This window comes from Choristoneura fumiferana, chromosome 26 (genome assembly GCF_025370935.1).
Source record: "Choristoneura fumiferana chromosome 26, NRCan_CFum_1, whole genome shotgun sequence".
Lineage (NCBI taxonomy): Eukaryota > Metazoa > Arthropoda > Insecta > Lepidoptera > Tortricidae > Choristoneura > Choristoneura fumiferana.
This window is the reverse complement of record NC_133497.1, coordinates 3488951-3514804: the sequence shown is the minus strand read 5'-3', so window position 1 is coordinate 3514804 and position 25854 is coordinate 3488951. Positions and strand designations below refer to the sequence as shown.

The following is a 25854-nucleotide window of genomic DNA, read 5'->3' as shown; positions in this document are numbered from 1 at the left end:
TTTTTTTTTATATTTGTTCCCAACGAGTCACACTCGCAGCTGTCACACTGTGACTCATTGGGAATACGCTTTGCTACAAAAAAATCCGAACAAGTCACACAGTTACTAGATGGGACAGTTTTTAATATTTGTTCCCAACGAGTCACACCCGCAACTGTGACACTGTGACTATATGGGAATACGTTTTGCTACAAAAAATCCCAACCAGTCGCATTGTTACTAGATGCGACAGCATTACACTTGTTTTCAACGAGTCACACCTTCAACTGTCGACACTGTGACTGATTGGGAATACTTTTTAGTACCAAATTACCAACCAGTTATCACTGTCATCTGATGAGACAACATTTATAATGTCATTTGTTCCTAAGTAGTATTGGGGAAACCTAACACCGAAGGCTAAGACGGGAGCGAAGCGCAGCGGAGCTAGGTAACACTGTGGTTGTCATCTTGTTATGGTGATGTGCTTAGGTTTCACTACGAGTACAATAAATACCTAGTGAGTCGACGCTTATAGGTGAATAATAATCACTGAATATTTAGTAACTTTTGACAAACCTACCAGCCTATCCGCACGCAACAACCCAATATCAGTCCTTCGCGTGGGCTATAGTCATCTTTAGCTATGTATTACCGAACCCAGTACACTTTTAATGTAAAAACGGAATGCATAATGCTCGAAGAATATAAGCATCAAAAAAACAGTTTTTCTCGGCTGATACAAAAAAAAGACCTAACACCGAAGGCTAAGACGGGAGCTCCGCTGCGCTTCGCTCCCGCCTTAGCCTTCTAAACCTAACCTATCCGAGTCGTTTCTGCTCCGCCCATCTTGCTCGCTCGCTTCGCTCGCTTGCTTGCTGCCATTGCCATATTTAGTACTTGTAATGATCAAGAATAAAATTATACTAGTTTGATCAGTAGAGTTATCAATCAAAGTTTATTACTTATTAATAAATTGAAATTACAATAAATGCTGTTGATTTTTCGTTTCACCGTCACACTGTCTTTTCATCGCCAAATAGCTTGGGAACAAAATACATTAAATGTTGTCTAATCGAGTAACAGTGTTGACTGGTCGGAAATTTGCTACTAAAAAGTATTCCCAACCAGTCACAGTGTCGATAGTTGAGGTGTGCCTCGTTGGAAACAAATTAAATTTCGTCCCATCAGGTAACAATGTGACTAGTTGGAATTTTTTGTAGCAAAAAGTATTCCCAACGAGTCACAGTGTGACAGTTGCTGGTGTGGCTCGTTGGGAACAAATATTAATAACCATCCTATCTAGTAACAGTGTGACTTGTTGGGATTTTTTTGTAGCAAAGCGTATTCCAAATGAGTCACAGTGTGACAGCTGGGGGTGTGACTCGTTGGGAACAAATGTAAAAAAATGTCCCATCTAGTAACAGTGTGAATGGTTGGGATTTTTGTAGCAAAACGTATTCCCATTGAGTCACAGTGTGACAGTTAAGGGTGTGACTCGTTGGGAACAAGTATTAAAAACTGTCTCATCTAGTAACAGTGTGACTGGTTGTTTTTTTTTTTGTAAAATTATTCCCAACGAGTCACAGTGTGACAGTTAAGGGTGTGACTCGGCGGGAACAAACCTTAAAAACTGTCCCATCTAGTAACAGTGTGACTGGTTGGTTTTTTTTTTTGTAAAATTTTTCCCACAAGTCACAGTGTGACAGTTAAGGGTGTGACTCGGCGGGAACAAACCAAAAGTTGACATGTCCTAAATTTAGGATGTTGGACCTCACAGGGCTATGACAGCTTTATTCTGGTCAAATAAAGGTTGAAAAAGAAAATATTACCATCGTCAGATTCCGGTGCTTCACCTGCTACAACGAAAACGTCAGTAGATGGTACGTCCACAGTCTGAAAGGCAAAACTGCTATTATAAATAACCGCTGCTGCCATGAAGCAGCAGTGCTTGCACTGTCGTGTTTCGGCGTGGAGAGTAAGACAGCCGGTGAAATTACTGGCACTTGAGGTATCCTATCTTAGGCCTCTAGGTTGGCAACGCATCTGCAATACCCCTGGTGTTGCAAATGTTTATGGGCGGTGGTGATCTCTTACCATCAGGAGACCCACTTGCTTGTTTGCCATCCAGTCGAATAAAATAATAATAATAACGAGAGCAGATTTCAAGTAGCGATTACAAGTTTAATATGGATATGACTAGTGTAATTGGTTAGACAGACGGATAGATTTATTTATAAGATATCATGTTGTTTAGTGGTCTTACAGTTATCTTATTACTTACTTACTAACCGCAATGCAATCTTATAGATAACTAGCTGTTGCCCACGACTCCGTCCGCGTAGAAGTATGAAAAATAGTTGACATCCTATTCTCAGACCTACCAAATATACACAAAAAAAAACATAAAAATCGGTCAAGCCGGTTCGAAGGTCAAGGTCAATATTTTTGACCCAAGAATTTTATATATTAAATTAAATTCAATAAATGTTATTCTTTATTATTTTTAATTTACCACAAGCTTTACGGTGAAGGAAAACATCGTGAGGAACCTGCACAACCTGCGAAAGCAAATTCAATGGTGTGTGTGAAGTTCCCAATCCGCACTGGGCCCGCGTGGGAACTACTGCCCAAGCCCTCTCATTCTGAGAGGAGGCTGTGCCCAGCAGTGGGACGTATATAGGCTGGATTATTATTATAAATGTTATTCTTGCAACAAACTATATTACTTTGTAAAGAAAAAGATTTTATTCTAATTAAAGAAGTTTTATACAGCTCAAACATAATAGATCCTATTTATTATGCACCTTTTTGATAAAAATAAATACTTGTACTAGTCTTATCCATATCAAACTTGTAATTGCTACTTCAAATCTGCTCTCTATGAATAACTTGTATACTGAGCGGCAAAAAATCTGGCCTCACATATATGCAGAGGGTCAAACTTTGTATGCAGTGTGGGCCAAATTTTGTATGTAGTGGGCCAAAATATTGTGCCACAGAGCATATTTGGAAAAAAACATTTTTAATAAGTACTTTCAACCGACTGGTGTGTCAATAAAATAAAACATATCTTAATAGAGGTTCTTTCTAATAAACTTTGAGCATTTTGGAGTAAATTTAGTTTTCTATTAGTTTTTACTCAACTACGGCAAAGCCAAAGGAAGAGTAATGATTTTAGCAGTCTATGTATTTATTTTACTAAACTAGCTTTCGCCCGCGTAGAATTCGGTTATCGCACGCTGTTCCCTCGGGAGCTGCGACTTTTTTCAGGGTAAAAAGTAGCCTATGTCACTCTGGCCCATAAACTATCTGTATGCCACAAATCACGTCGATCCGTCGCTCCGTTTCGACGTGAAAGACGGACAAACATACATACAAAACCACACACACTTTTGCATTTATAATATTAGTATGGATTTTCTAAGCACTTTCAAGTGAAAATAAATCTAAGTAATATAAGTAAGTAGGTACATTGATGTCAATGGGTCAAACATACGGGATAAAGCCTGAAAAACATAGAAAATCATTATAAAAATAATCTGTACTTAAGATAAATTAAGAACTCAATTTTTTTTTTCAAATTTTGCCAATATTTACCAAAAGTTCGGTCGGTTCGTTTCGGTTTTATTTATGTAACCTTTTTGTACAATAAAGAGTATAAACAAACAAACAAAACTGCAAAAAGCGAATGACATATTGTTACGAAAGCAATTTCGCAATTCTTACCGGCGATTTGCCAATTTCGATCTCGGAATCCGATTCTGAAGCTTCACCGTCCACAACATGCACCACTTTCGACATTATATTACTGTTAAACGCCTCAAATAAGCAGAAACATTAAAAACATGCAATTAAAATACTGTCATGGAATGTTTACAACTGTGAGACGTTTTGTATGTGCGCGCAAAGTTTGACGTTACGTGTTTGTCTGGCTGAAATAAAAATGGAGAGAGCTATTATTTTCTTGTCTTGTAGTTACTTACTTGATTTTTATTATAATATATAAAAAAATGAAAGTATTTTAAGGTACCTATGTAATGTACATTTTAATATAAATTACGTATATAAGTTAAGACTGAATGAGATTTTCTCGATCTCTGTGACACAGATTCGTTAGAGAAAAAGGTGAAAAACGTCTAAATTTGACAGCTAAATAATTAATTAAAAATATACCTTATACCATAGAAATAAAGCTTTATTCTTGTTACAAAGCGTAAGTATGTCTTTCTCACTAAAAGACGGTACAGTCGCGTGCACCAGCTTTATAATATTTTTATTTATTTATTATTTTATGGTAAATTCGTGCTGTCCTCGTTAAAGAACAGTGATCCCTTATTTTTTGCTTTCTACTTATACCCATATAACGGCAGAACACACCAGACACAGTATTGTCATGTAATGGACAGAGTCATATTGTTTATTTTTTATCAAGGAACTAAATGTTTATGGAAAAAATAAAACACATGTGAAACATGAAGAACTTTTTACTATCAGAGTAACGTGGACGTCTTGACACAGTGACAAATTTATAATTATTTACAATAAGTAGGTATTTATTCACGCACAATTGGGACACGGTACAATTTCATTCGATTCTCACTTTAAAATAGCCGCAAGGCTTTTGTAAAACCTTTTTATAATTCCCAAATTTCACTCGAAAATATCAAATATCTCACGTCTTTTGACAGTGAATTCTTTCTTACATACAACTCCATACAAAAACAGGTACAACCAGTTCGAGTAAGATAAAATCATTTTACAAAGTAAGTCTCATGGGTTTTCATACATTTTCGGTATAGATAAAATATATATACGTAGTAACAGGTTAAAAGGCTTATTAAATATTTTGTAGGTAGGTATAGACTTGTCGATAAAGACAATTTATTAGATCACTTATAATCATGTGCATATTTTCCCTGTTTGTAAATAAAATAATAAACTTATAGAATTTTAAAACTTAAAAAAAATTACTGTCAAAATTATTATGTTAAAATTATCAAATCTAAAGTATTTTCTAAATTACGTCAACTACTTTTAAAATAATAACATTCGTTATCTAATGGAAATTACAGTCCAATGACGCAATCTACAATATTTATTAAAAAAATGTGCAAAATTTGTGATGTCTCCATAAATAATATCTACATTTATAACTGAATGGAGTAAAGAAAATTATTATCCAGTAGTGGGACACAAAATAGATTATTAAAAAAATCGCATTTTCTCGTGCTAGCCACACCAACAGGATGAGGATATAATTTTTTACTAAATAGCATCTTAATTAAAAAAAATACTTGTACAAAAATTTTCTTTGCATGTGTCCTAGTATTGGTGATGGTCCGAGTACGGGTTCTCTATCGTTTGCCCGAATTTCATATGCCCGAATGTATCGTTTTCAAGAATTTTCATTTGCCATAAAGTAATTTATTTCTGAAATAGTAATTTATTCAGAGTTGATATTAAACTAACCTAACCTACTGCATTCTATATGATGACATTTAAAAAAATCCTGATAACAGCACTGTTCTATATATTTTATGGCAAACGTTGGTATGGCAAGTGAAATTCGGGCAAGTGAAGGTAAACGCCGAGTACGATATAGCATATTATTCTCCATACACCGTACACGTAACTATCTTACATAACCAGCGCTAGAAGGGCCAAATGTTTACTACCTCAAAGAGATTTCCGTAATTGGTCACTTTTTAGTTGATGTACGACGACGACCGAAGCGAGGAGGAGTTTAAATACAATTGCGACTACAACACCATAGGCCGTACTGTCTAATAAGCTGACGTTTGTGATCGCATTCGTCATCTCTTTCTACCCTCGTCTTATACCGTGTGACAGAAAGAAGAGGTGAAAACGATTGTAATTCCAAGGCAATAAGGGCTCAACACCTCAATTAAGTTAGGAAATGATTTGACCCCTACCATTGCTGGTTATGTAAGATAGTTTGTACGCGGAATCTTTAACAGCTGTCTGTTGCATGCCTACGTTTCGTTAAGCTCGTTGATGAGTGTAGATATACTTATATCTTAACTTAGTTAGCTAAAAAATAAATTATAGTTTTCTACTCCCATCCAGACAGTCAAAAATACAAATAAATATCAAAAATGGCTTCAGCACATATTTTACACATTTTTACACAACTACCCTATTCCCCATGGTCAACACTGATAGAATTAAACTGTTTTCTATAAGTACTTAGCAAATATTACTTCTACGCTTTTTCGGTAATTTTGCTATTTTCACTCAAGTAGTTTTTTAACCACCAACGCTAAGGTTTTATAAGTAACATTAGGTTCCAAATAAATGGATTTATTTTGATGGAAATTTATTTTTAACAGAAATCTAATCTATCATTCATACTACACATTGCAGTAAGCACTATTTGTATAAAGTAGAAATGCGATTTTTTAAACTGTAAAACTAGCTTTGGCCAAATCACTGTACTTAACTATTAATTTCATCTTAAGAAATAACAAAGTTACCGAAAACTTTCTATAAAAACAAAAAACGTCTGACCTACGAGGAAACTGTCCACATCTACAAATTGTCAATTCAGTCAACAATTTTTGATTTATTATTTAATATCAATAAACTTCAACTATTCATAAGATACTTTGTAATTCTACTATTTTAAAACATCAGAAATGCTTATTATAACGCAATATTTCACATTCTATGGCTTTCATACAAAATTATTTGAAAGTCATAAAATGTTTTAATTGTTCAACAACTTTTCGTTAAAACAAAAAATATTTATGTAACTTAGGAACTTCTCCACTAAATAGGTAGTTAAAATTAATTAAGTGCAACACAAAACATAAGCAAAATATTTCAACGTGCTTCCGAAAAAAATACAGATATTATCTAAAAATTCAATTCAAGTAGTTGCGTAATCTTATATTTTGTATTGCACTGATATTCTTTCCAATTCCTTAATTAAAATTTTAATTCCTACGCATCGGTGATTAGTTTAAGTTCTATAAATGCAAATTATTTTCTATTAGCTTATTATTAATTTTCAATGATGGCGTTTTATTCTAAAAAGCCAACCAACCATACGATTGATATGCTTAAAAAATTGCATATTTTTACTTAAGATTGCTTGAAAATATTAAATATGAACTTATTTAAAGTAGTACGTTGATATTTTTAGTAAAAAGTTCTAGTCTTTATGTAACATGAAGTCAAAACGCAATGATCATACTTTTTGTGTTTAATCAAACATTTATTAGGAAAATGTAAAATTCCTTGTTTTAAAATGAATTATGCAGCCCAAACAAAAAGTTTGAATTGTCTGTATTTTTTGTTTGTCCATCCGTTTTAAAATGCAACGGAAAATATCATACCTCTATCTCAACGAGAAGTTCCCAACTAAATATACGATCAAAAGATTTTATGTTATTTTGTTAACAGCTTCAAGGTATTGAAGATTTAACTATTTATTTGCGATTTTAACTCGATATTTAAAAACACTCCTGAGAAAAAGGGTCTCGGCTGACAGATGGATAACGGAGTCATACGTATCTTAATTTTTTTGGATGATAAGGTGTCTCAATGCATACTTGCATAATTTAAGAATTACGTTATAGTTTCGAAATACTCCTTAGGCACTTAAGTATAATTAAAATTAAATTAAATTTAAATTGAAACTGTGGACCTTATTTTCATAATTTAAGGACATTTCCAAGTCCAAACTTATATTAAAATGATAATATTAAATATAATGGAAAGCAACGATAACGGGTAATTTTCTGTAACATTTTTTTATTTAAAGTACCCGTTATTTTTGCTCGCCAGTTTACAAATGTAATTCATACAGCAGGCAGTTCATTTAAAATGCTTGAAAGAATCTAGCCTTTTAAAAGATTAAATTGGACATGAGCTTAAAATGAAATATTAAAAATTATTAACTTTTCAAAAAATATTTTTCATGGTAAGCGTATCCAAAATTTTCTTTAGTAAATTTTATTAAAATAAGCGGTACCCAGTATACGCTCATCGGAGCACTTACCCTGTTGCTTTAGTTTAAGTTTAAACAAACAATGTTCATATAAAATTTTACTTAAAATTCCCATAGCAAGAAAATAAGCTTAAAATGTTGGGATACTATGTATCGTTAAAGACTTAAAAAAGCATATTATTATCACTATCAAACTCGAAAATTTATTTTCCGATTTTAAGTTTTATTCTCACGATTTTCCCGTCAGAAATTGATTTCTCTAAATTATATTAAAACAATGCATATAAAATTATAAAAGTGGAGCTGGAGCAAGAGTGAGGAACGGGACTGAATTTCCAGCTCCAGCAATACCTTTTTGATTTCTATGTGTTCTAGTATAATTTAGAAAAAAAGCATTGGTTTCTAATTTTCCTATTAATTACTAAATTAAATTCTAATGAATCTAAAGATGCTCATTTAAAACATGCCATACGTTGTACTAAAATACTAGTATTTTCTGAATTCTATAATATTTTTATTGTATGAGTTATACTGTCTATCTGTTGGTTTAACCTCGTAGGCCCACGTCAAATTTTGAACATTAGAATTTGAAACTTAATGTCAATTGGTGAAGTTTGACTTTAGCTTTGATCTATGTCCTTAATTTAGGACGTTGGGCCTTACGAAGCGAGGATATTTACGGAAATATTTTTAACTTATAATTAACTACATGTTATCGGCATGCTTCGTATTGCTATGTACTCACTAATCAATTGAATAATCATATTGCCATCGATTAATAAAAAACTGAAAAATACTTAAATAGAAGATCGATATTTAGCTATGCAATTCTTAAACAACGTAACAACAGTTTTGATCAGTATTAATCCACTATATCAGTTTTAGGGACGACCCAAAAAACAGAACATTATGAAGAGTACAGTCTGCAGCAGAAGGAACGTTTTTGGACGTTTCGAGTTCACTCGGCTAATGTGTGGATCTCGCAAAAGTATAAAACATTGTAATGTACACACGGTATTTGGTACTGAAATGATAGGAGCCGAGGACTTATTCTGTGGTAAGTCTTGGAGATTACCTGCAGCAGTGGATATTGTATCACTATTTTTAACTCGTGGCTTTCGCGTAAATCATTTAGGGCTGGCAGTTAAATCAAATTAATTACTGGACTATACAAAATCCTCATAACTAAGGAACAGTGTCAGTGGGCAGAGCTTGCTCGAAGAATTGATGGGCTTTGTTGCCAATGCGTTCTTGAATGGCAGCAGATGGAAGAGGCAGTGGGTAGGCCAGTCAAAGGGTGACATGACGAAGGTTATAGAAGTACAATAGATGCAGCGGCGCCAAACTAATTATTGTGTCGTTCTTTGGGGAGACCTATGTTCAGAAGAAGAATTGTTTCAGCCGACGATTGTAAAGTTCAGCTCCTTGATCACTATATTAATTAACAGGCTCACACGGCAACTTCATCAAAGCATGATCTACGTTCAACTCCTAGTAAAAAATAAATCCATATTTATCCACTAGACAATTTTCTCCGTGGCATAAGGCACACGTCACTTCTTTCGCAGTGTGGTGGTCAATTGAAGGAGTTAGTAAAAAGCCAGATATTTATTTCAACTGCCGGACCCAATGATTCACCTGGGCTCAACCGCGCCCTCTGTTTCACCAGGGCTCAGTTTCTCAAAGCACATTAGTGTAAATGTTAATGTTTTGTTTCATTTTCTTGTTCAACAAACATTTCTATGACAGGCTAGTTGGAACTAATATCGTAAGAAAATACAAACTGAAACATAGATGCACAGAAAAACCATAAAAATAGACCAGCGCTGGGAATCGAACCCAGGTGGTGTAGCGGTATAGCACGTGGCACGGAATGCCGAGGCCCTGGGTTCGATTCCCAGCGCTGGTCTATTTTTCTGGTCTTTCTGTGCATCTATGTTTCAGTTTGTATTTACGATATGGGTTTTACGGGATGACCGTAAAAGTAACAAAATTTGGAGTTGAAATTAAAAATACAAAAAGACTCCAAAAACCAATCTTAATATCGTAAAGTCCGTTTGGCAACTTTGTTATTTGTGCCACATTTGTGATTGGTTAAATAACATAATGAGCCAATCGCAAGCAAGACTGTAACGTCAAACGATACTCACAATACTAAAATACTAAACACCAACTAGCGGTATTTCAGCTGTCAAGAAGCCCTGATCAAAACAATAATATTGTCATACTTGCAAGCTTCCTGGGCCCTGATGAATCAAATGATGAAAATATAGCTTACTGGTTCAACAACAGCCTACATAAACTTGGCAAAGCTGTGCTATCGGAATCTAGAAGCCCGCGAACATCTTCGCATCGAGCCGCGGGCGCCACTCATGGTACACGTGCTGGAGTGCGGCGAGCCTGCGTGCCAGCGCCCGCGCACGCGTCCACCACGCCGCCGCCACGCAGAGGAGCGACGCGTGCTCGCAGTGGCAGTGGGGTGCGGGGCGGGGCCGCTTCGCCACCGGCCTGGAACAAACCACCGTTAGAAAGCATTCGATGCGCTGATTATTATATTTATAGGTATCAATCAAGGGCGGGTCCAAGGGGAGGGGGCATGGGGTCATGACCCCTACCTTCTCTTTGTGGGAGGCCTATGTCCGACAGTGGACGTGTGAAATAATATAAGCATTAGTGGGATGGCAAGGTACGAAGTTCGAATTTTGCACTCCGTAGTAAGGTTAGTATAAAGCTAATTGTTGCCTGTTATGTACGACTGACGATACGATGACTTTCTGCCAAGTTTCTTGCGGCGCATTCTTCTTGGCAATGATGGTCTTTCCGAAAGCGCTGGTAGTTTAAAAAATGACGTGTAAAAGTGCCCATTGCGGCCTATTTACTGAATAAATAATTTGAAATTTGAATTTGACTTGCAGCTCGTGGCTACGTTTTATCCGTGTATGTACAATACAGAAGGCATGAGTAATCTCAAGACAAGTGATCTGATTCACTAAATCCAGCTCCAACATCGGAGCGACTCCACGCCTATCGACTCCGATTCCTTCATTCTTCATCAGGTTGTTTCGAATTTGGAATTTAAAATAATGAATATTTAAAAAGTCTTAAGTTCAACGAGTTCGTGGCAACGAGTTGTTAACAACTCCACCTATAAGGCTAATACCCTAAAACATTCTTATAAGTCCGTCAATTAGATGGTCAGAAAATATGGCACGTATTTTTTCTTTCGTCGGTTAAATAAAAGATGTTGAAGATATATAGCAGGTGCTCCGCAAGACGTCACGCCGTGCGACCCCTTTTTAGCACGGTGTGAAGTCCCCGGCCCTCACTTTATTTATGTAATTCTGACGCGTTCAGTTTATGTAATTTTTGTTTGTTTGACAAAATAATCAATACGTATTTTAATAATGTAATGTAACTGACGGATTAAAACTACCCAGTCAAGTCATCACAAGCTTACTAAGGCAAATGTAAGTGGCATACTTCGGTGAATGTGTATAGCGTAGCGACATGCATGGTGGGTGAGCCATGATATGCAGATATTAACTGCTTGCGTCTCCGAACCATACATTTATAAGTATGTGCTTTTAAATGTTTATATGTTACCATAAATGGGTCCTCAGGGCATCGGGTCATAGTGTTACCAAGCGTGATCCCTGATAGTCGCCGACGCCTCGTCGACCCCCCATGATCTTGAATTCCGACAAAGTTTTGGACATTTAGTACACTTCTAAATAATTTGACTGTCATTGCAAATTGCAATGCATACACACACTTGTGTGAGAGCTGTTAAAATAGTATAAGTGAACGAACTTTTTGGCCCTAATATAAATTATTCAATAAATCATTATTCTTATTATTATTATAAGGCGAAAGTCCTCTTAAGGCAAAATGCAGTATCTCAAAAAAACATGTTTCAGTTATTTCTTATTTATATCATTGTTTAGATTAAAAAAATTGCATCTATCTGATGATGATGTAACTTATTGACTTAGAACGCAAGGTAAATTTAACAACAGCGTTATAATTAATCTGTTGACGAGTAAACGAAACTAAAGCCTGACCAGAAATATATGACTATTCGCCATGTTGCGGAATTTTATTGAAACTTGACTTGCAATAATTTTTATGATTGTCAGTGTCACTGTGGCGGTTTCTTTGAACAATAACAAAAAATGCCCAAAACTATTAGTAGTCAACAACAGATCATTGTAAATAATGTTTATAATAAACTAATGAAAAAAAAAACCGCTTGGGAAATGAAACTATTTCACTACAAAACCTTTCTAAATTAACATCAGAGCTAACAGGTAAACGTTGTAGACAAGTCAAGATGTCATTGTTCCGACTATACTGAACTATTGCCATATAAATAAGAACAATAGTGTCCTCTTGACAATAGTCATATATTTTTGGTTTACCTTTACCAGTCTTAGTAGAGAGTAATCAATAAAAATCTCTCTGTTAGCTTCAGTGATAACTCCTTACATATAAACAAAGTTTGTCTCTACAGGGTTTCTTAAAGTGGGGTCATGTAGCATGTGTATCAGGGGTCCGCAGTAAGTCAGTCTGTAAACATATTTATTAGGAAATTTCCAAAAATATTATTTGACAGGGGTCCGTGGAATCGTTTAAATTGTGAAAGTGATCCGTGACTGCAAAAATTTTAAGAAACCCTGCTTTACAGTCACAAAACTACTTTAAATATTTTAGTTAGCTCATTTTATTTTAAGGAATCATTCTTTTATCCCTAAAAAGAGACAAAACTGCATTCAAAGATTTAAGTCAAATGAACCAAAGCGCCTGCTGACATATTTCGGATTTTAAGGCACGTTGTGTTTTAGTTTAACCACCTTAAACAAGACCCGTAGTACAACCTTATCTCAATAAACTATCATTGATTTCATCAAAGAAGACACTGCAACGTTTGTTGTGAAAAGGTTCTACTGCAGGACGGGCTCACGATGGTTTATAGGTAGTACCACGAGAGTTGAGGTCCCCCACACAAGAACATGTCATGTAATGACAGCGGAATTTTAACACTCACTCATTCATTTCATTAATTCTCTTTTTATGCAATCAGTTCTTCAAGTAGCTGTGTTTGTAATAATACACTTCAACTCTCATGGCACTATCTATAGCTATAAGTCGGAGTTGTTCATGATAGGCTTCGGTATCTCACCTGAGGTCTGAGCGCGCGTGCGCGGCGTCACTCTGCCGTCATAGCGCCGTGTCGAACATCTGCAGTGAGCGCATAATAACGTCGTCCTTCAGACAGGATTCGAGGAACTCCTCTATTGTGATCACTCCGTCCTGGTTCAGGTCTAGCTTGTGGAACACTCTGTCCACCTGGAAAAGGTAATTAATGATAAATAGCCTAGTCTAGAAACATTTTTAAAACAAGTATTTTTTCTGACCGTCCTTGTTTTTATTGACCGGCATCGTCATACAAACCTACATTATATTATGTACCTAATCTATACAAAATGTCAAATCAATTTGATTATAATAAAGTACTTATCTTAATTTTTACAAGCGTTTATTGAACTTGCAATGTATGTATGTCTGTATGTATGTATGTGCGGGTCAAATCTTTCAACTTCCAGTTATTGGATTGACTTGAAATTTGGCATATTTATGTAAACCTCATGAAAATACAATAATCTGGTATTGACATCCCGGTGGACCGGTCAGGATCGTCTCCGCAGGACGGAACTCCTCAACGGTTAATGGTATCGACTTTAAATTTGGTACGAAAATGTAGTTTGGAAGACAATGTAATTTTTAACAAAAAACCTTATTAATAAGTCGAATGGTCGAATTTAACTTGCAAGATTTGACTAAAGACAAACAGACAACAGGACAAGTGAAACTAAATAAAAGCTTGTGAAAAGAGATTAATTGAACAGTTCGCTTACAAGTAGGCACAGCGATAGTATTATAATAAGGTACGATGCTTTTAACTAAGCAAACTGCGAACTGCTCAGTTTAAATACTGTTTTACTATTCTGTCTAATTATAATAAAAAAAATATAAAATATATTATAAATTCGAAAGTCTTAAAGTACGTTCCCTCGGGCGCATAAACGAAATCTTCGCAATTAAAGTCACAGGTAACAGTTTATGATATCAGAAGACTGAAATAAACTCATTAAACAATATTAAGTCGTAACACTTCTATGAACGACTATACCAACATGGCGCCCATTCTACAGAATGTGCCCGGCGTCGCGCGGATTGGCCATAACAAACAAGAACAACCATTTAAAAGTTTTTCCGCTTTGTCTGTGGCTTGGAAGCGGGGGAGGGAGAAACGTGATTTTACTCGTTTGTTTTTGTCTTGCTGAATGGCTAAACATATATTTCAACCCAAATCCATACTATTATTACAAATGCGAAAGTGTTTTTGTATATTTGTGTTTTTGTATATTTGTGTGTTTCTATATTTGGCATAGAGGTTTATGGACCACAGAGTGACATAGGCTACTTTTTATCCCGGAAAATGCACAGTTCCCGAGGGAACAGCGCGCGATAACAGAATTACACGCGGGCGAAGCCGCGGGCAAAAGCTAGTTATTTCAATAAAACCGAGCAAGCGGTGTTGCGTTGCGCGAGTGATTTGTCGCACTTGGGGTCCTTATAATTTTAAAGCAAAACCATTTGTTTGTAAGCACAAGCCGTGGTGGCCTAGTGGTTTGACCTATGGCCGACCAAGCAGAGGATTGTCGGTTCAAACCCCGGCTCGCCCTCGTGAGTTTTTAAATTTAATTACATTTGATATTTACCATGGTGAAGGAAAACATCATGAGGAAACCTGCACAAACCTGCGAAGCAGTTCCCAATACGCACTGGGCCCGCGTGAGAACTACGGTCCAAGTCCTCTCATTCTGAGAGGAGGCCTGTGCCCAGTAGTGCAAGCAAGTCAAGTCAAAGACTTAGGACTGGTTCTGTTTTGGTTGCTTTACATTTCGCAACTTTTAGAATCTCTAGGGGGGGGGGGGGGCAGCTGCACCTCCCTGCTCCCCCATAGCGACGCCCATGTAGATGTCTTTTATAAAAACTATGTTCCCGAAAACTTGTTAAGATCGGGACTAACCAATAAACCGTGCTTGCAAATTCTTGTAACTTTAAATTTTATCGGTTCCAACTAAAGCTAAACTTTTGTTTGAAGTTTGAGAACACAATCTAATTCTGAACTATATAGCATCGCTTGCGGGCAGCAGGTTGTAAAATGTCTGCTGACTAAAGTTTCTAGGTGACTGCGCCAGTACGAAGGCTCCGCGGTATAGGTATCTAGATTGATCTAGACAGGTAGGTATTACCGGTAGGTTAGGTTAGGACGTTTATTAAAGAGCCTTATCACACTGGCGATTTGACGCTGACATGACGCTCGAAAAACCGGCTAAGAACGTGTCGGACACGTACGGTTCCGTAGCCGTACCTGAAATGTATATTTCAGAACTAAATTATTGTTATTATTATTTTAAAATTTATGACGGTGGAAGCATTCTACACTTCCACTGACCGTAGATATAGTTTAGATATAGTTAGTGTTTAGTATTGTAACTAAGGGACCCCATACATCCCTGTATTTCTTTTATTATTATTTTTTGTATTTTTTTTTCTTTAATTGTATAATATAGTTTTTAAGTATTTTATTTGTAATTATATTTTTATGAAAAAATGACTTTCTGCCAAGTTTCTTGCGGCGCATTCTTCTTGGCAATGATGGTCTTTCCGAAAGCGCTGGTAGTTTAAAAAAATGACGTGTAAAAGTGCCCATTGCGGCCTATTTACTGAATAAATCATTTGAATTTTGAATTTGAATTTTGTAGGGTTACGAAAAAATGAATTAATTTTTCTAAGGAGTTTGTACGTACGAATTTTCCAAGTATATAGGTATATTTTGTAGTTTAGGCTGCTATTTACTCTTAGGGGCTGTTTCACCATCCATTGATTAGTGTTAACTGGCGGTTAGGCGTGATGCCGTCTCTATTTGTTTTGTGGGCCAATCAACTATTTTATCGACACTTTGGGCGTCTCCTGCGTTACCAAAATTGACTCTGGCGTTACCAAAAAATCGTACTTCCAACAAGATATTTCACGGTTTAATAGGTTGAACTTACGTAGGATGGCATGTATTCTGTACACCATCTATTAAATTACAGAAAAAACATGTCTACTTACAAAAATCGGCAATTGTTTGAAAAATGTCGCGGACAGATTAGTGTGGGTTAAAAAGTTGATTGCCCTTGTTCGAATAGACGGAGACGGCATCACATTTAACCGTCGGTTAATGCTAATCAATGGATGGTGAAACAGCCCTTTAAACTAGTAATAATTATCAGCCTCACCTGTTCATTTGCCTTGGCGTCGGTCTGCTTCGCATGCGGCGAGCCCGGAGGCGCGCGGCGCCCGAGCAGCTCATGGACGGCCACAACGACCTCCGCCAGCTCGCCGCGCGTGATCGCGCCGTCGCCGTCCACGTCGTACAGACGGAAGGCCCAGCGAAGACGCTCGTACACCGAACCGCGGAGCAGCGTTGATAGGGTTACTAGGAGCTCCTGTGGGTATGACGGATGTTGATTAAATCAGGCCATGGCAGGCGTTATACTTAGGTAGTTTGTTTTTTATGTAAGTAATAGCAGACGAACGAGCAGCGGTTCACTGATGTTAAGTGATTGATTACCGTCACCGTTGCCCATAGAGCAAGGTCCGACCGAGACTGCTTTTTTAATCTCGGCCGAGACCGAGAAAACAATATATTCTCGGCCGAGACCGAGACTGAGACACAAAAAATAAGTTTTTTTTTATATTATAATTTTATTATTTAAAAAAACACGCGTTATGAATTATAAAAAGGTTTTATTATGGTTTAATTAAACGTTCCACCGGGTCCTACAAACAAACTTAATTATCACGTAAATCAACAACAATCGTTATCGAAAAGAAATGAACGAGCTGCACTGTTACTCTTGTTTAGCGGGTGTCAGTGTCAGTGAGTTGCATGCAATTACAACACGCGCGAGCTCGGGCGAGGCGACCAATCAAAATCCCAAAGAAAGCTCGTGCCACCGCCGGAACCGCGGTAAACCAGTTAAATTAAGTGCCGCCGTGGAGTCTCGATCGCGGCCGAGAATCTCGGCTGTTTTGGGCCGAGACCGAGATCTCGGCCCGATTTTTGGCCGAGATTTGTCGAAACCGAGACCGAGAGCGAGATCTCGGCTTATCAAGTGCCACGAGTTTTTTTGTTAAAGGAATATGAATGAGCAAATGTCATAATCCCGCTGTCTTTAATTTTTCTTTTCATTACTGATAATGCCTCATAAACTCTCGACTATACCTACATACTTCCCTACTTCTGTATGAACTGGCAACCCTCATTGCTCATCGACTGACGACGACCTTGCAGCTATCTACATATGAAATTCAATCCCTTCGGCCGCATACGTAACCGGAGTTTCGTAACCAGTTGCGGAAGAAAACTTTTTCGGTCTTGTTCGAAACCGTTGCGAACGAAAACTATTTTGTTCTTGGACGAAACTAGGACTAGTGATCGACTTCTGGTTTTTTACTGAAGCTTATTTTCACAGTAGCGTTTTTTCCAATCAGAATCGACACAGACACAGTGTTGACGCAGCTCCGCTCACGCGGAGCTCCTAACTTTTATGTAGTTTTGGCCCTTCGGGACGATGTAAACTTAACATAACCTAAACCTACCTATGTTTCTGTGTCGATTAAAATTGGGAAATTGAAATTTGTGAATGAATTAAAAATTTATAAAATTATTTTTCTTCATTCGAAACCAGGTTTCCAAAAAAGAAAAATGATTCTGTTTTCTAAACTGGTTTCGAACCTTTGGTTTCCAAAGTGGCCGAAGGGAATTAAATTTCAAAAACGGCGTTTTTAGCGTGAATGAATAACTTAAACACACACACTCACAAACTTTCACATCTATCTTATCTTCTTCTATTTCTATCCCACTAATTATAATAATCGCGAAAGTTTGTGTCAGTTTGTTTATTTGTTTGTTACTTCATCACGTCTAAACCGCTGAACCAATTTAGTTTGAGTTTCTGGGTAGGACATAGAATAGTTTTTATCCCGGAAAATTGTTTAGTTCCCGCGGGATAGTAAAAACCGAAATTTACGCGGACAGAGTCGCGGGTAACGGTTAGTCTATCTGTAATAAAAATGAATTGCCGAAATATATGTACACGCATAACTTCCGAACGACGGAACCGAACCGAAGCTTGTAAACTTGTAATATTTTCCTACGTACTAGCTGTGCCCGGTTAAACCGCAATAAGTTAGCAGTTTCCGTTTCCAACTTTGTTGTATTGAGTTTTAATAGAATACAAAGTTATGCTGCATTTTATTTCAGTTTACCGGGAAAAATGACGTGGCAGACAGTATATTGTCTCGCTTTGAATTACTTAGGTTGTTTTAATCTACATCCATCTTTAAATTATGAATTTATGTGTGTGTGAAATGAAATGAAAAACATTTATTCGAGACACAAAAAAATATTAAAAATAAAAGAAAAGGAAAGGGTAAGTTATGATGTGAAATTATTAAAAATATTATGAACTAGCTGTTGCCCGCGGCTTCGCCCCCGTTGTAATTTTTCTTCCATAAAAACCTTCTCCTGACGGTAACAAACACAACAAAAAATAATTGGTGAAATCGGTCCAACCGTTCCTGAGTTTTGCGCTTAGCAACACATATTACGATCCATTTTTATTTATATATATATACAATAATAAATAAATATATAAAGATTATTTTATGAATTAATAAATGATTTAAAAAATATTTTATGTGCCCGAAATGGTCCCGCCTCAGCATAAAGCAGACTCCTCGGATGGAGTCAGCGCTGGTCTTCCGGCGAAACCATGTGTGTGTAGTGTACACTGTAGGTACAGTCAGTGTGTAGTAGATATTAAGTAATCTGTGGTACAGTGGTGGGTCCAGGCGAGTTTATGTCTATGGCATATGGCTAAAAAGCCATGTTAAGTAACACTTGTGTTGTACACATCACCGTCCTGTTTGTTACTAAGGAAGGTGTCACTGCTAGCCGCATCACTAGGGTTGCCATAACTTCTAGGAACCAATACGGGACGATTTCTCTTTTAATGCCCAAAACTCGTAAATAACATAATACGTCTATGTAACGCCGATACAGATACGCGACTTTCCAACTAGACCATAAGTATAGCGAGAGACAAATAATGTGTTTCCTAACAGATACACCCTCTGATCTGAACCATAGTGTGCTATCAAAAGTATAAAATAAATAAATACAAATTTATTAAATCAACATTTTTATTAGAAATTTTGTTCACAATTAAACATCTTTTAACATAAAATTATTACTACTTATTTATTTCGGTACAAAATAGCAAAATACAATATTTAACTTAAATTTCTCCTCATAAATAACATAACTAACAAACTTACCTAGATGAAATAAAAAACTTACATAAAATAAAAATAGAACCTATATAAAACTAAAACAAATTACATATAGGCTACCCCTTAGGCAAGGTCCCGAAGATGCTGGCAGCGTTTCCTCTTTGAATAGCTAGGCTAATTCTTTGTCCGAGGAAGTCTACGAATCTTTTTGAAATTTCTTTAAAAGTTTTAAAGCGCTAGGACCCCACGGACCAAGGGTCTCGACACCGAATGGGACAAAGTCATAATCGGTGCCTAGACCCCTGTATTTGGATATTTTTGTCTTTTCAGCCGCTTCGGATGCTGCACCGAGATGCCAGCTCAGAGCAAGTGGCGTTACTAAGCGTACCAAATACGAGGTAGTAATACGGGACGGGGATCAATGAGGGCTATCACTAGATGGCGCTGTTGCGTTTAAGTATGGCTTTCAAAGTCTGTTATTACGGGCGTGAAAACAAAGTTTAGATATTTAAAACACCTTAAAACCGTACCATCATGCCACAGTGTTGCATAGTCCCCGTTTTGTTAAGGTTTCCGAAAGACAAACTGTCTCAAACACAGACATTCATTGCCCCGGAACGCATATTTGCCATAATTAATTTCAGATATTGCAAAATATTTACAAAATTATTCTAATTATAAATAAACCCGCGTAGCTCACCCAAAAACTATGAGATTTGACATTTCGGAGACCTCACGCTAATAGCGGGACGGGATGCCCTCATTATGGTGACAGTCCCGTATATACGGGACGGATGGCAGCCCTACTCGAAATACTTGGCAGTGCAGGCACATGATGTCTACCAATTTCAGAAGTCCCTAAACTAGGTATCTTAAACATTCCATAAACCGAAAACGCTTCCGTAATAAACTTTTGATTCCTGGCGCGGATCCTAACCGCGGTTTCGCTCGTTTCGATCAGATTTTTAAGTTTCTACTTGAACCGCTGCCAACGTTTAAGTTTCCAATCATTTTTGGGTCAGAATCACAGAGTACATTGAATGTCAGACTCAGAATATTACTCTAATGAGGGCTATCGCGTATGAATTCGCCGCTAGAGGCGCTAGTGTAGCGTGAGGTCTCCGAAATGTCGAATCTCATAGTTTTTGGGCGAGCTACGCGGGTTTATTTATGGTTAGAATATTTTTTTTATTTTGTGAATATTTTGCATTACCTGAAATTAATTATGGCAATTATGCGATAAGGGGCAATGAATGTCTGTTTTGAGACAGTTTTGTCTTTCGAAAACTTTTGTCCTCCCTTTTTTCCGAAGAAAACGGGACTACGCAACACTGCGGTTCCTCGATATTTTTATGGTACGGTTTTAAGATGTATTAAATATGATTTTAATCTAATTTTGTTTTCACGCCCGTAATAACAGTGTTTGAAAGCCACACTTAAAAACCTCACGCAACAGTGGCGCCATCTAGTAAGACAAAAAACGATAGCCCTCATTCCATTTTGTTTAAGAGCCTTTGCACGCCGCGTTTTTTAAACGCGCGTTCACAGCGCGTTTTTCTTTCCATAGAGCAGCATACGACATACGACTCGCGTTTATATCGATACAAACGCGCGTCGGTGGCGCGTTTCAAAAACGCGGTGTGAAATGGCCCTTAGACACTTTTAAGGGTTCAGTACACCAAAGGGAAAAAACGGAACCCTTATAGGATCACGATATTGTCCGTCTGTCTGTCCAGCCCCTTTTTATGTCAAATTTCTGGCAAACAAGCATGCGGGTCACCTGATGGTAAGTGATCACCGCCGCCCATGGACATCTACAGCATTATTAGGACTGCGGGTGCGTTGCCGGCCTAAAAGGGGGCTAAAGAAGGCAAGGGAGATGGAGGTAGGGGGGAGGGGAGTTGGGCCCCAGGGCAAGGCAATAGACCGTATAATAGGTAGTACGAAGTGAAAAATTTTAACTTCGTATCTTGTTGTCCAGTTCACGCTTATATTATTTAACACGAGAGTGAGAGGGACGGAACGATATGATCTTCGATTTTCGAATTTTGTGGTAGCCCCTCTAAGCCAAACATTGCTGCGAACATTTACGATACACGCTAGTTAAATGGTCGTTTAAAATTGAACATTCATGATGTTTGACTACAAGCTCGCAGCAAAACTATCATTTTCCTACACTGAAAAGCTCATGGTCAATTTCAAGAGAATTTTCGTATAATGTATTCCGAAAAACAAAATGCAATTAAACTAACTAGACTACGGAAACTTTTTGCAAGCTTTTATTTAATTTGCCCTGTTCATTTATTTATTTATTTGGGTCAAATCTTGCAAGTTAAAATTGACCCACTTACAGTAGTCCGATCGACTTGATGAAATTTGGTAAACTTATGTAGGTAAATCTGGTGACAATACAATAATCTGGTAGTGACATCCTGGTAGTCCGACCAGGATCGTCTCCACAGGACGGAACTCCTCAACGGTTAACGGCATCGACTTGAAATTTGGTATTCAAATGCAGTTTGGGTGACAATATAAGTACAATCAACAAAAAGTACAGTCTGCAAAAAAGCTTGTATTAAAAATGTTTTTTTTTACCAAAACCTTATTTTATAATTACTTTGACAGTCTCAAAAAGCTTTCAACAAGCCAAATTAAAAGAAATAACCCCCCAAAACACCACCTCGGCAAACTTTGGAGCATCCTTTACAACGTAACGATCAAAACATAGGCATTAACCTATATAACTTGGATAAACATGGAAAAGAACCCTATTTTGATGGTTTTGGGTGTGATTTTGTATGGAAATGTATGTGTGGTGAACCGTATCGGATGATAGGGGAACTTTGGGCGTGTGATATATATGCGTTTTATTGTTATAAGCTTTGGAATATAACAAGGCGTTACAAAAGAAAAACGAACTGACTTTGTACTCGTATACTGTATACAGAACGATTCGGAAGAGGTTAGCAGGACCAACACTAAACCATCAAGTACCTAATTGAGATTTTATTGTCAGAAATATCGCTAGATGGCGTTAGTATCATGAGGTTTTGACGTTACGTCATGCTTGCGATTGGCTCATTTAGTTATTTAGCCAATTACAAACGTTTTTACAAAGGTACAATGCTATGCACGTGACGCTCGCAGTTAGCGCTGCTCCTACTGGGTCTCTACTCCGAAATTCAAAAATCGAAGTTCGTATGGTACCATCCCTCTCACTCTTGTATTAAATACCAGACACTCACTCACTCACTCACTCACTCTTCACTCACTCACTCTTCACTCTTCACTCTTGTACTGTCAGAGGGATGGAACTTCGATTTACGAATTCTTCAACAGGCGCTTGTTCCCGCTTTTGTTCAACAGGCGACCACCCTTTCCGTTGCAAGCGGCAGCTAGCGTTGGCCCTTAGGTAAGAAACAATGTAGAGACCACATATGTAATATAGAGACTCACTCTAAAGCTGATGGCGCCGCTGCAGTTGACGTCGAACGCTTTGAAGACGTAATGCGCGTACAGCGCAGAATCTGTAAAAAAAGCACACACTGATAATACAAAGTTAATTCCCAATCCGCATTGGGCCCGCGTGGGAACTATGGGCGAAGCCCTCATTCTGAGACAATAAAAACTTATTCATCCAATAATTTATAGACATGTCGGCATTATAGCCGTGTTCTAATTTTCACGATGGGAACGGATCAGTCATTCTCATTTTACTGTGCACCTGTCTAATTACCGTTTCACTAGTGCGGAAAAAAGTGCACAGATAAATGTAAATGGTAGCCATCCTTTTTCTAGATGAGCACTCAGTTTCAGGGCCGTGTCGCTTTTGTATGAAAAAAAAAGTGAAACGGTAATTAGACGGGTGCACAGTAAAATGAGAATGACCGGGATAATTCACTATATCTATACCGGGTGTGGCCTGTAATACGAGCAAACGATTAAAACATAGATCATACTTGTCAAACAGAACAGCATTCAGCGACTTTTAAAAATAATGGAGTCTAGATTTTCCTTTTTTCATACAAATCAAATACTGCTATCAATGTACGCCATCCTAGAACACAACTGACGTCGCCTGTCACTCTACAAACATCAAGCATTTTTGCTGTATATTGCTTCTTCGAATTAACTTTAAAGTGTAATAAAAATTTAAAAATTAATTCTTTTTAAAACTCGCTGAACCAATGTTGTTCATTTTGACGAGTATGATCTATGTTTCAATTATTTGCTCATATTACAGGCCACACGCTGTATAAGCAAGCAAAACAATGTACATAAACTTACTGCCGTGAGGGAAGAACTTTGCGTATATATCCTTAAATGAATCCTCCAGCACCACACCTTCGGGGCACTCCTGGAACAAGTAAAAAAAAAAAGATTTTAATCTAGTTAAAAATATATGATTCCGCATTTCGTAACATATCTATAAAATTATGAATTCATGAATATTGAGGAGGCTACTACGAAATTTGAAGTTCGTATCGTACGGTCCCTCTCACTCTCGTATTAAATAAGCGGGACGGCAAGATACGAAGTCCGAATTTTGCATTTCGTGGTACCTATAGGGTCAATATTAGCAGAGTAATTTTGCTTAGGGGAGGAAATGCTCCCATTTCTCCTCTTCATCGTCATCCCAGCCTTTATACGTCCCACTGCTGGGCACAGGCCTCCTTTCAGAATGAGAGGGCTTGGGACGTAGTTCCCACGCAGGCTCAGTGCGGATTGGGAACTTCACACACTCCATTGAATTGCTTAGCCAGGTTCGTGCAGGTTTCCTTATGATGTTTTCCTTCATCGTAAAGATCGTGGTAAATTTCAAACGTAATTCCGCACATGAATTTCGAAAAACTCAGAGGTGCGAGCCGGGGTTTGAACCCACGACCCTCTGCTTGAGAGGCCATAGGTCAAACCACTAGGCCGCCATGGCTTTTTTTAATTTTCTAGAGTTACAAAATGCCTAATTATCTACGGACCTACACTTATGAAATTTGGCACACGTTTAGAAGTTTCCGCCGATCGGTCAGCACGCTTAGGTTACAGTTTTCTAGCACTGATAATCTCTGAGCAAAGCCGCGAACGGACGGACAGACAGACAGACATGGTGAAACTATAAGGGTCCCGTTTTTTCCATTTTCCTTATGATGTTTTCCTTCATCGTAAAGATCGTGGTAAATTTCAAACGTAATTCCGCACATGAATTTCGAAAAACTCAGGGGTTCGAGCCGCTGTTTGAACCCACGACCTTATTATTATATTATTCAGAGATGTACGGCACGCTCGGTAAATGAATCCGACTCGCACTTGACCGGTTTTCATATAGTCAATATAAAAAAATGTTGCCATTAAATAATTACAGAATACCGAATACTGAACATATCAAAACGTCAGAAGCCACGAATGAAGAATACGATTGAACGAACGTACCTACTTATATATTTTACGTATGTCATTGTGGGGACTGTGGATCTAATCTAGAATCTAGACCCATTAGTGGGAATTTAAGCCCCTAAATAACATTATTAGACGGGCTAGCACGACATCGCGTGCGGACGAACACGCTACGAGACAGCGCAGCGAGGCTAAAAAACACTAAACTATATTGGCAACACATTACACAGATAACAAAAATATCTGTCACAAATACGTAACACGGAGCACACACTTTTTAGGGTTCCGGAGCCAAAATGGCAAAAACGGAACCCTTATAGTTTCGCCATGTCTGTCTGTCCGTCCGTCCGAGGTTTGCTCAGGGACTATCAATGCTAGAAAGCTGTAATTTTGCACGGATATATATGTAAACTATACCGACAAAATGGTACAATAAAAAAATAAAAAAGTGTTTTTTTAGGGTACCTCTTATAGACGTAAAGTGGGGGTGATTTTTTTTTCTCATACAACCCTATAGTGTGGGGTATCGTTGGATAGGTCTTTTAAAACCATTATAGGGGTTTGTTGAGACGATTTTTCGATTCAGAGATATAATATTCAACTTTAAAGTGCAAATAAAACCAATGCGGTGTAAAATTCAAATTATACTTACAAAAAAACACAGAAAAGAAATTAAAACAAAAAAAAAAGTTATTTAGGGATTTGTAGCCTGCTTCCCTAAAGCGAAAAAATAACAAGAAACCGGTAAAGTATACCTAAGTATATGAAAAAAGAACATACTATTTGTACGCTGTTCTTATAAAATTGGGGTATAACGTATAACAGAAATCAATTTCAATCAATAAACGGCCACAATCGCCAAGGGGCTTCTTGAGCCAATTACTGAAATGGCACGACAGTAATCAGTCAGTTGTTACTGCTCAATTTGTAACTTGTAAGACTTGCGTTTTATTCTGTAAATGAATTATGTATACTATAGCCGAAAGGGCTGGCAGCTCAGCAATGACGAGGTACGGGAACAAAGCGCTGATTTCCAGCATTATCGACTTTTAAAGCTTTTTTTTATGTATATTTTATAGTAGATTATTGTCGTGGCC

General features: G+C 37.4%; 2 protein-coding genes across 3 annotated transcripts in view; both read right to left on the bottom strand.

Moving 5' to 3' along the window:
* Nucleotides 1–3928, bottom strand: part of Blos3 (Biogenesis of lysosome-related organelles complex 1, subunit 3) — a 10839-nt gene extending 6911 nt beyond the window's left edge. Inside the window, exons 1-2 of the mRNA XM_074107637.1 lie at nt 3709–3928; nt 1812–1875 (exon numbers count right to left, since the gene is read on the bottom strand). Of these exons, the coding sequence (XP_073963738.1) occupies nt 1812–1875; nt 3709–3783 (139 nt within the window). The 5' untranslated portion in view covers nt 3784–3928. The remainder of the gene's footprint in view (nt 1–1811; nt 1876–3708) is intronic.
* A 522-nt stretch (nt 3929–4450) lies between these two features.
* The window catches only part of LOC141442881 (A-type potassium channel modulatory protein KCNIP1), a 61822-nt gene continuing 40418 nt past the window's right edge, over nt 4451–25854 (bottom strand). The window contains exons 3-8 of one of the 2 annotated variants that reach the window (XR_012452978.1): nt 23654–23723; nt 22823–22893; nt 16306–16515; nt 13134–13300; nt 11558–11643; nt 4451–10462 (exon numbers count right to left, since the gene is read on the bottom strand). Coding sequence is in view for 1 of the 2 variants with exons in the window: in XM_074108036.1 (XP_073964137.1) it covers nt 13172–13300; nt 16306–16515; nt 22823–22893; nt 23654–23723 (480 nt within the window). In the remaining variant the exon portion in view is untranslated. The remainder of the gene's footprint in view (nt 10463–11557; nt 11644–13133; nt 13301–16305; nt 16516–22822; nt 22894–23653; nt 23724–25854) is intronic. The other variant, XM_074108036.1, reaches the window with a different exon arrangement.